Raw genomic sequence first — 12,016 nt, forward strand, 5'->3', positions numbered from 1 at the left:
AGGAGGAATAGAACTTGAACAAGGTTTTTGCTTTTTAAAAGTAATTATTTAATTACTCATAGCACTCACTTGCAGTCAGTTGCTTGATTTCCCTCTGGTTTAAAGAGCTTGTTAGATTTTTTTGGTACTTTCTTTAGGCATGATGAGTTACACAGCTATTTTAAGTTAAATGGGAACTGTGTTTTCTGAAATTGTTCTGATCTTCGTGTTTAAAAATTAATGAATTCCAAAATAAATTATTGCCAAAAATTTAAGTACTAAAAACTCTGCTGTGTATAATTTATGAGCAGCTTAATGATTTACATATTTAAGAAAAAGAGAATGCAAGTTAACACAGGAAAACCTCCCTCCAATATCCATTATTTAGAATGATCAGTGGATATTCTGGATTACGTCACACACGTGCCCTACCTGTGTGGAACAGGACTTTTGGAAGCAGATGTTATTTGGGTGCACATGATCTCAGGGGCTGTTGGTAAGGCTGGCAGGAGATGCATAGTTCTTTTAGGCTGTGTCCTGTGGTAGCAGCACTGCTTTCTGGAGCTCCCATCTGTGTGCAGGCACTCACCCTGCCCTCTTTGAGGCAGCTGTGCTCATGCAACTGTGAGCAGGAAGGCAGGGCTGCACTCTAATCTGCATCACTTTTAGGGCTTTTTAAGGGCCCTCCCAGGACTGTTCCTGGGAAAGGTGAAGCTGGGCCAGAGTGGCTTCACTGATGCACAGCCCCATAAAAATTTGCTTCTCTACAACTAAGTAGGTGGTAAATTGATGTGATCTTGAACATTCACTGGGAAATGGGCTGAAACTTTTAAAAAACTTTTAAAATTGTAGTGAAGGTGTGGGGAGAGGGGGGGCAGTGGAGGGTGTGTTAACTGGAGAAATAAAATTATGTTGACCTACATGCTAGGTCATATAGGTGCTGCTGGAAATGCAAAGAGGAATTTGAAGACTGTGGTCTCTCCAGTGGAGAGCTCAAGATAAGGTGTTCTGTTTCTTAAACACATGGCTGTATGTAACATAACATTATGCTCACAGACATGGAGTCATAGAATGATTTATGTTGGGAAAAACTGTAAAGATCATGGAGTCCAACTGCCAAGTCCACCACTAAACCATGTCACTAAGAGCCACATCTGCATAACTTCTAAATACCTCCAAGGGATGGTGAGTCCATCACTTCCCTGGGCAGCCTGTTCCAATGTTTGGCAACCCTCTCTGGGAAGACATTTTTTCTAATACCCAATCTAAACCTCCCCTGACACAGCTTGAGGCTGTTTCCTTTTGTTCTGTTACTTGGGAGAAGAGACTGACCCCCACCTGTCTACAGCCTCCTTTCAGGCAGTTGTAGGCAGCAAGAAGGTTCCCCCACAAGCTAAATAATCCCAGCTCCTTCAGCTGCTCCTCATAAGGGTTTTGCTCCAGACCCTTCACCAGCTTCATTGCCCAGTTTTTAAAACAACCTTTGAATTGCATACCAGAACACCCATATTTGAAATCCAAATGAAAATGTATGCTCTGATACTTGAGTTGAAAACCTACTGCTGTGTGCTTACCTAAACATCACTGCTGAGGAAGCAATTCTAGAAAGCCTAAGCTAAAAGACCAGCCCTAAGTGCTGCTGTACTGTAAACAATGATTGCTGGCATTTGTGAGTTTTTCTCTCCCTTTCTTACCAAACTATTAAGTCACACGTGCTCCTTGCAAGTCACTGCTTTTTTTTTCATTGTTGCTGTTGTCCCAGCAACAGAAATACAGGGTGTGTGCAGCTTTCCATCAGTGCAAGCAACCACTGTGAGCTGAAGTACTGATGACTAATTCATACACAAATCATCCTGTATTTTCCAAATGCATGATCAGGTGGTTGCAGCTTTGGAGAGAATGAATAATTTGAAGGAGTTTGTATCTAACACGACTGGATATGTGTTTTTGTATTATCTAAATATTTCATTAAAGCAAACAAACTAATTTTGTTACAGAAAAAGGTGCAGTCAGCCTTTTTCCCAAATGGAATTTTTCAAAAACTGAGTGTATGAAAATCAAACTGAGGCCTGGTTAAAAAGTTCAAATTTGATTTCTATGCAGTTGTAGAACAAAGCTAATACTAAACATTTATACCAAATTTACAGTGTAGAACTTAGCTCGGTTTGCTGTGGTTTGAGTATCAGAATTTTAAAAAATCAGGCCCCCCCTCCTGCCCCAGCAAGGCCCTGTCTTTTCATGGGCCCTTTGTTTTCCACATTGGCTGGTGTGGTTTTATATCCTTTTCTGGGATCTTGCTCCCACACACTACAGGGATTCAGGGAGGAGCAGTGAGGGACAGTCCTTTGACATTAGATTTGAAGGATTGACCTAATTTGTGTAGGGCACAAACATATTGGCTTATATTTATACCTGCTTATATTCATAGTGTTTCTACTAAATATTTTATTAGGGTAATAAGTTCTAACTATAGTGTATTAAAAGCAGTCTGTTTGAAAATAAAGTTTTCCTTTTAATTTATAAATATATAAACATCAATGCTAAAGCATCTAATCTTGGTTTCAGATCTCTAGTCAGAAATCCAGGAAGTTTACTGAGTGGTTAAAACTGGTTGCAAACAGGATTCTCTTGTCTTCATTGTTACCTCTTTTAATTTCCTTTTGATTTAAATAGTGAGGAGCAGAAGTATTTTTGATAATAAAGAAAATACTTCTTTGCATTTGTGGATTCATTAGCCTCCAGATGGTGAAGGAGAGGAGAAAAACTGAAAATCTCTAATGATGCAGAGTGCATATGCTTCAGAGCAATCTAAGTCAGCATGGACAGTGTGGGGAAAGAAACACAGAAGCAGGGAAGAAGACATACAGGACAAAAGCTAAAATTAGTTCAGCATTGCTTACTGCAAGGGACTAGTGAAAAATTGTCTACAACTCTGAAAATCCTGTAAGATACTCAGTTTTTATAAATTTGGTAGCAATTTTCTGCTTTACCACTGCATGTGGCAAAATTCTTGAATTTTAATAGTTTTAAATAACCACCTTTTCAATTCTGAGTTTGTTCTTTTGTGTCTGAATTCTGTCCTGGCATCTCTTCCCCTCCTCTGGCAGCTGCTTGCCCAGCCTGGTGGATGCAATGCCCTCCCTCCACTTGCTGCCTGCTCTGCCCCAAGCCTGGGATGCCCAGGAAACACCTGCAAAGCCCTGATGCTGCTGGGCTCTTTCTGCTCACTAATGGGGCTAAAAATAGCAACTGCTGGGGGTGATTTCAGCACAGCCACATTTGCAGGCTCATTTCAGAGTCTGCACAAGTGAATATCTTGTGTAACTAATGGCTGCATCAATATTCTAGATCAAAACACAAAAGGATTTTTAGCCAGTGATTCTAAATTGCTTGTTAGCTAATAAAGGATTAGAGGTTTTTAACATTGATCCCTCTTCTGCAGTGCCACCAGCTGTACTTTTCATCTTTCATTTGAGTAGATGTCAAATTATTTCTTTTTGTATGTGTGTATGTGCATGTTTATGCATATAGAAGTTTTTCAGTCAGAAGGATAGATTTATTGTGAGAGTTATTCTGGCAGTGTGTTTTCAACTTCCCTGTACACATTTGAGAAGATTTAGGTTTGGGGGGTTTTTTGGTTGGGTTTTTGGGGTGTGGGGGGATTGTTGGGGTTTTGGTTTTGTTGTTTGGTTTTTTTTTCCAGAAAACATAGGGAAGTTTTTTAGTACTGAATAAAACACAGTAGCATAAGAATTCTTTTGTTTGTGTAAATTATGCAAGAGGTATGTCACAAGCCATAATGTCATTATCTCTACTGTCTCTACTTTGTATTCCATGAAAAAGATTCTTTTCTCATGCACCTGCATTGAAACATCAGTTGTGTAGTACATTGGATAGGCCTAAAGAGCTGTCCCATATGCAGAGGAGCACACAGATATGCTGTGGCTGAAAGGTAAAGGCTTTGCAGTCTCACATCACTTAAGTGGGGCTCCCCTTTCTGCTGCCTCCAGGAAATCTCAGCCATGGGCAGTGTAGACAGTAGTGTCCCCATTCTGCTGCACTGGTGTTTCCCATTTAAATGTAATCTGACAGCTACAAGCTTTAGGGGGTAAAATTTTAAATTATTTATAAACACCAGTGTTTATTTATAGTATAGTAGTATAATATATTATATATATATATAAAATTAAATACATACATAACCTCAATGTCCAAAAGCAAGTAGCCCCAGCTGACTGTAATGATATTTTTACTTTCTCCTATTGGTGGGGTAGGCAGGTTTCTGGCTTTTTGGAGTCGGGAGGAATTTCCTTTCTTTGTAGCTCAGTGTTTAGTTCAATCCATGTTTGTTTGTTGCCTCTGTACTTGAGGAAGGAGTATTTTAATGAAGTGTATTTGCCAGTGCAATGAAATCCTCCTGTTGGGGAGACAGCCCAGCAGCCACTCCAGTGTTGTGTCAGAGAACAGCTCCTGCTGCCAGGTGGATGCAGTCCAGTGTTTTCTGCCCTCCAGTGCTGTGCAGACCCAGGACCACCTCCTGGCTGGCAAAGGTACAGAAACAGCTGCCAGCAGAGAAAGCACAAGGAAATACCCTAACTAGAGAGAGACTGTCTAAAGGCATGCAGAAGGAATTTGCATTACCAGCAGAAGGAGAAAAATCTCATGTGAACACTTTGGGTTTCTAGTTTTCTAAAAGGATCTAGATGAAAGGTTGTGCAGTGCATTTTTAGGGCCTCCAGGCAATTACTTAGATATCAGAGTAAAGCTTATAATTGGGGTATGGGGAGGATGAAAGGACAGAGTTAGGAACAAATTCAATTTATAATATTAAATGATTGCATAATAATCCTTTTGCATTAAATTAAACAAAAATAAGTGTACTCAAGCTATGCATTATCTGTATATCTATGCTTTTAACTGTAATGTATTTTTTCCATTGCCATGTATTTACAAGTTCTCTTGCTAAGGATGGGTTTTGAATAGCTAATTGTGTTTATAAAGTTTTCTGTAAGAAGATGCAAATTTGTCATCTGATGCTTGCAACTTGCCAGAAGGTGCCTTTCCCTTTAGGGAATATTTTACTTTGATTCCTAATCATATCAAGACCGTTGCAAACAGCTAAGCACAAGGTGTCCTTGGAAAATGAGGTTTTTTAATAACCATTTTCTCCACAAAGCTAGGCAATGTGAACAGATTATTTTTTTAAATGGCAATGGTTTTCAGCACTACAGCTGGATCTTGGTAAGTCCCTTAGCAAAATTTGTGTTGCTATTTCAGAGAACGTTTTTGGACTCTTCTCTTAAGCTCTTTTTCTGTTTGGGAAGTGATGATCTCGGTAACCCTTTGTGTGATGGCTGGCTGGATACAGAGAATGAGAACCATCTCATGCATGAAGTTGGTTGTGTCAAAACATACACATACCCACGGAGAAAAATGACCTTAAGTTCAAGTTATTGTTGACTCTCCTGTAAAACTGGGCAAGCCAGGTGTCTGCTTTGTTACCTTGGTTTCTCTGTGAACACTCAGAAATATTTGTGATAAAAAATCATTGTTGATAGTGGGCTGAACTGTAAGGTGAGATCTGGACACTTTTTTGTCAAAACTAAGGTGCACTAAAAGCACAACAGTCTTTTTTGTGGAAGTGAAATTTAACTTGTCAGGGGTAATCAGGCAATCACTTCCCTGCCCTGATGCTCAAGCACAGGGGCTGCACCCTCTACACTCCTGTGTGGACATCACTGAATCTTTGCCAAGTATAAAGTACTTTGTAGAAAAATCTTCTGAAGAAGAAAGAAAATTGCTTGATTTACTTAAATATTTTCATCTTGATTTCTAAACGCTCGAGTGTGTCAGCACTAAAGGTTTTGCAAATGACAGTAGCATGATGCTGTAGGAGGAAGCTCACTGCATACAAGAAATGCTGTCTCTGTTAGCCATCCTCAGGATGCTGGTTAGAAATTTTTCCATATCTTTGTTCTAGATTAGTTATGCACACACACCCCTACTGTCTGTAAGTTCAGAGAGCTCTCAAAGTTGAACTTAGGAACCTGGCTGAGAGAGAACTAAAGCTGTTAGCCCAGCCTTGAAAGCTATGGGTGGACTATGCTAAAACCTGCTTATTTAAATGCTTTTCTCAAGCAATGAAAATTGGTAAGGATGTTGCAGAAGGGTGGGACCTGACTAGTGTGTTTTAACAAGCTGGAGCCTTGCACTTTTTATTTTTTTTTTAAATCGTGGTTGGATATAATCTTAAATAATTGCATTGGATTTGCTTGGCATTTGGGTACAAGGGCCAGAAGAAAGATGATCCTGGCTTGTTTGAATTCAGGGGACTGTGGGGATTGAGGAAGCTTATTAAGAGATTTTCATTTTCACTGTTATCTTTTCATTGTATGGACAGTCCTGCTGTGTATGGGGACTCCAAGAACATCCATTTCACTTTGCATTAGTCGAGGTGATTCCTCAGATGCTCATGGCAGCACATTGTGGATCCAGACTGAGTGGGAAAGAGCCACTTGAGCATGCCACTGCTCAATGTACATTAGATAAGTAGGTCTTGGGTGCATAGTGTGAGGCTGAATTACAGCAGGGACTTATTCAGCACTGTTGCTTTCTGCTCATGCTTTCTGCTAATGACATTAAACACCATTTGGTCTTAGCTGGGTGCATCTGGATTAACGTCAATGCATTCTCTCGTTGTAGGAGCAGCTTACTGCCAGTTCATGGACATGTTGTTCCCAGGGTGCATTAGCTTGAAGAAAGTAAAGTTTCAAGCAAAGCTGGAGCATGAGTACATTCACAACTTCAAACTTCTGCAGGCATCATTTAAAAGAATGAATGTGGATAAGGTAGGAATTCTCTATTTATATTTTGAACGCTACATGTTTCAAAAGTTACATGAATTGTGTAAATTGATAAATAGGGGAAACAAACTTCAAAATACTTGAAAATGCACTTTTTCAACTTTTGGATGAAGAACTAGAATTGCAATAAATGTTCTTGACCTTTCATCATCTGAAAAGGGTATTTGGGCGTGAAGGGAGAAGTTTAGCGTTTGGCTTCATTTAGGTACGAATTGAAAATTGAGTCCACATGTCTGCTGAGGAGTTGTGCCATCTAACTCATTGTATCTTAATACCAGAGACCCTTTGATAAAATTCCATGTGTTGGAAATTCCTTGTCATCAGTGAATCTTCATTTTTTGATAAATACAATTATTGGTGACCTAAATTTCCAACAAAACATATTTGAAAATATGCTGTTCTTACAAGTATTCCATTTCTTTTGTCCAAAGCAGGGTTTGAGGAATTTAAATTATTCAAAAGCTGGAATAATTTACCCGGTGATCGAAGAGATGGGTAGCACATGTGATCTTGTAAAGTTAAGAATGGAAACCTCTGAGAAAATGCTTGTTCAGGCTTAAGGGATTTGGTTTATGCTTGAATGTGAGAGTTTGACAGACTCACCAATATAAATTACTGTGTTGATAAAAATGAATAATGGAAGTTATGTTATCATGCTTATAATTTTACACTGATGCACTACCTGTTTACCCTTTTAAGGTTCTGCTCTGGCTTTTAGTGTTGCCTTATTCTGCAATTTAAACAGTCATAACAGAAAGTGCCTTAAGACTTCTACAAAGAACTGGAAAACACTCATTGTTTCATGAAATGTTATGGATACTTTGCTATTTACAGTGTGATTTGCTAGTGAAACACTGGGAAGACTAATGTAGTCAATTTTCCTGTAGAGAGAAAATTTATCATGCCTTTTTAATGCAGAGTTGAGATACAAATGGAACAACCTGAAAAGACATGCAAAATGCAATGTCAATTCTTGCAGAAGCATCATAGATTTATAAAATGCTGTACAGTTGGCTTAATCCTGAAGAAGAAAATGAAAACCCTTTTCCAGCTGAAGATTCCTAACATTCAAGAGGCATTGAGGTCCGCCTAACTTGGCTGTTTAATCAGCTGCTTGAATTAAGCAAAGCAGGGCAGCTTTTCTGCAGTTGTAGACCATGTCTGCCCACAGTGTCTAGAAGCCTTGAGCACTCTGATATTGGCTGAAGACACCTTTTGGAGGATTCATGTCTATGAAAAATTTCTAAGATACTGATATTGAGACATCCTCATAGCCTTGCCTTTCTTTTAGTAGAACTTTATAAGGCATTTAAGTCAACTTCTGCATGTCCACAAACTGTTCTATGTATAGCTATATGTGGAACAGAAAGAGATTACAAGGTTAAAACCTCAGGCTTGGTTCATATGACGACCATGTGCTACCAAAATGTAGGTTGGTTTGAACTTTAGCATGTCTTGGAAAAGCTGCTGGGCTTTGTAGTTCAAACAGTAGGACAGAGAGAAAGGAACATCTGTCTGGAGTTTTTGAAGAATTGTTTGTTTGTAGTATGTCAAACTGTACCATGTCCATTAAAACCAGAAATCCCTAGTTGGCTGAATATAGTGTTAGTCCCAGGACAGTGTCATTCATCATGGGATGTACCCATGGGATGTAAGGAGGTACTTCTGTGGAACCATAGCTATAAAAGCTTACATACACCCTATGTATTGCTACTTCAAAGGCTGGGTCTCACTGGGTTTTGTTTTCATTTTTTAAGAGCACTTGCAAATTGCCCCTTTCTTTTAGGAGTAAAACAATGGCAGAGGTTTCTTTGTTGGTGCAGTTAGTAGATTTTTATCAAATAAGTGTGTATATATAATTTTTATATTTTAAAAAAACCAGCAGTGATGTAATATTGGATGTTAATATCTACGTTTTAGGTAATTCCTGTGGAAAAACTGGTCAAAGGGCGCTTCCAAGACAACTTAGATTTCATTCAATGGTTTAAGAAGTTCTTTGATGCTAACTATGATGGGAAGGAGTATGATCCTGTGGAAGCTCGACAAGGCCAAGATGCTCTTCCTCCACCAGATCCTGGTGAACAGATCTTTAACCTGCCCAAAAAGTCTCACCATGCAAACTCTCCAACTGCAGGTATTTACCTCTTAAGGAATTCCATTTCTCTCTCTGAACACAATTATAAACTGTGATCCACTCTACTTAAATACTAGTTTAAAATAATTTCCTTGGGTGGTTGTGCCATTCTTTCTGCCTTATCATGGGCTTAGCATCTTGAGACAGCAGAAGGTTAACATCTTGTGTGCTCTAGTTTGGCCCAGCCCTACTGAGCATAGGGTGTCCTCCACTGCACTCCCTCCATGTAAATGACATGGACTCTGGTAATATCTGGTGGTGGAGACAAAGGCTCTTAACAATCCTGTTGCTGAATGTGGTATGTGCAAGTGTATTCGAGAACATTAAATGGAGTGCGTTCCTCTTTCACACCTCCACCTTTATAGGAAAATGCTTGCACAGGCTGATTTTTTTTTTTAATTTTTATGGTGACTAAAATGTTTACAAATCTTAAGGGCTGGCCAGAAGAACAAAAATTAAGTTATTTTTGGGTTTATGTGTGCTTATTGTTTGGGTATGCTAGTCCTCCTAACTGAAAAACATATAGCTTTTGCTCTTTCACAAAGATACCTCAGTCTTCTAATTTTTTATTTTGTGCTTGTGTTGGGTTTTGCTAGGATAGAGATGACTCTTCAGAGGAGGTTGGTGCTAAATTTTGAATTTAAAACAAAAACAGTGTTGATAAGTCATGGATGTTTTAATTATTGCTAATCAGTACTTACACAGAGTCCAGGCTTTCTCACATTGCCTTGCCAACAAACAGGCTGGGGGTGCCCCAGAAATTTGGAGGGGACACAGCCAGGACAGCTGACCCCAAGAGACTGCACAGATAATCCATACCACATGGCATTGTGCTTAGCCAGAAAAGCTGGAGGAATAAGGAGAAGGGTGGGGAGGGATGTTGAGAGTTACAGCATTTGTCTTGCCAAATCACCATTATGGGTGATGGTCTGGCTTTCCTGGAGGTAGGTTAATTCCTGCCTGCCCATGGGAAGTGGTGAATGAATTGTTGGCATGGATTTTGTTTTACCTAATAAACTGTCTTTATCTCAACCCATGAATTTTCTCACATTTCCCCTCCTGAGTTTCTCCCCCATCTCACTGCAGGGGACAGTGAGCCATCAGCTATGGGGGCTCAGCTGTCTGCTGGGGTTAAATCACAGCAGTGTTTCTGGAACAGGCCAAAGGAGTAAACCTGATCTTTGGTGTTTATGTAATGTGGCTATGACTAGTCACTAAGCAGATGCTGGTTTTGTTAACTGAGAATTAAGTGGAGACGAGCTAATATTTAAGAAAAAGAAATAGTCACTAAAAAAGTATTACTGGACATAGGTTTGTGCATATGGAAATACACATGCACACACACCTAATTCCTTCATTGGTTTGTCCTGGGTTTATGCTAACCCATTCCTCAAATAAGGATTAATATTTAGTTGATTTTAAACCTGTGACCTGTCCTCACATGGGCTTGGATATGCAGCAGTACTCACAAAAGCAGGGGCAGGTGTGAAGCATGAATCACCCTCACTTTTAGGCTGCCTTGTGCTCTGGAATCCTACCCAGATTTCAGTGTTCTGCTCTGATCACTTCTGACGTCAGAGTGGGGCATACTTGGCCAGCTGCCTTCAGCTCATTAGTGCTTCCAGGAAATAGGGCACCTAATAGCAGGCAGTGTTACTCTGGGCTTCTAAAGCTTCTTTACATCTTTATTTTGCACCCTCTTATGCCTAAACTTCTGAATTTCAGGGTCTGGCACGTTCCAATTTCCCATGTCATGTCTTGCACTCCCTTTGGAAACAGAAAACTCAAGTGCTAATGTCAAGATGTTGTCCAATTCAGAAATTGGAAAAGACATTTTTATTAAACACAGACTTTACTGTGCTTGTTAATTCTTCCTACAGATGGTCTGTTCTTCTCAAAGTCACAAATATGTCATCCAAACTAAAGCTGTGCAGGTGACAATCCTACAGAAATTGAATAGCTACTGGAGTGGAACCAGCCAGCTGATGTGGAGGATAATGCAGTAATGTCACGTTGTGTTGTTGGTTGTATGAAGAGCATGTCCTGTGCCTTCCCAGCCTTTGTATGGAATTGTACAACTGAGATAGTGTGATGAGTCTTGATAAGATCCTGTGGCTGTGAGAGTTAGCTTTTTCATGGAAAACATCCTTCATTATTAACCTAAATATTGTCCAGAATTATGACATGCTGGACACTAGTTTAATTTCTGAGCTGAGGATGGTGGGGTATGGATATTACATGATGCTGGGTGAAATGAGAGTTCCAGCTTTCCTTGCTGCTTGCATTTCAGAACAGAGCTAATTCAGTTAGGTGCCAGTCATTCCATGGACTTACTGAATTCTGGGTGAGCACGTTTTTGTGGCACTGATGTACAGTGCCTTTGTGCCTTGCCTCACCCCATCACAGAACCTGCACATTGGAAGGAATGGGAGCCTTTACTGATGCTCTGGGAGGAGTTCTGTATGCATCTGCAAACTTGAGTGTGCCTCATCTCCTGCTGTTTGGGAGTAAATTGGGATGATGCAGGAGCAAGTTCTGGGCAGCTGGGAAGTTACCATGACAGATGTGCTTCTGTACCTCTGTCTTCCACACTTAGCTGGAAGGGAAGGAGTATTCATTACAGCTGCTATAGGAACCATAATATAAACCCCAGGATATTGTTGGCCTTCTGGGCTGCAAGTGCACATTGCTGGCTAAGTTTCTTATCAACCAACACCCCCCAAGTTCTTCTCAGGGCTGCTCTCAATCCATTCTCTACCCAGCCTGTATTTGTGCCTGGGATTGCCCCAACCCAGGTGCAGGACCTTGCACTTGGCCGTGCTGAACTTGATGTGGCTTGCACAGACCCACCTCTCAGGCCTGTCAATGTCCCTCTGGATGGCATCCCTTCCCTCCAGCACGTGACCACACCACACAGCTTGGTGCCATTATTAATTTGTATGGTTTGCTCTACCTTATCAATGAAGCTTTGAAGTTTTAGTAGTACTGCCTGGTCAGTTCATTAACAAAACAAAAGGTAGCACTCATGAGAAAAAATAAG

At 40.1% G+C, this 12,016-nt stretch overlaps 1 protein-coding gene across 6 annotated transcripts in view; it reads left to right on the plus strand.

Moving 5' to 3' along the window:
• The window catches only part of MAPRE2 (microtubule associated protein RP/EB family member 2), a 97,412-nt gene that overhangs the window by 65,706 nt on the left and 19,690 nt on the right, over positions 1 to 12,016 (plus strand). For all 6 annotated transcript variants that reach the window (XM_071419142.1, XM_071419121.1, XM_071419136.1 and 3 more), the window contains 2 exons: positions 6,682 to 6,827; positions 8,763 to 8,976. In XM_071419142.1, the coding sequence (XP_071275243.1) occupies positions 6,682 to 6,827; positions 8,763 to 8,976 (360 nt within the window). The remainder of the gene's footprint in view (positions 1 to 6,681; positions 6,828 to 8,762; positions 8,977 to 12,016) is intronic.

Source organism: Agelaius tricolor, unplaced genomic scaffold (assembly GCF_023055355.1).
Source record: "Agelaius tricolor isolate 1412-34295 unplaced genomic scaffold, bAgeTri1.0.p SCAF_2, whole genome shotgun sequence".
NCBI classification, from domain to species: Eukaryota; Metazoa; Chordata; class Aves; order Passeriformes; family Icteridae; genus Agelaius; species Agelaius tricolor.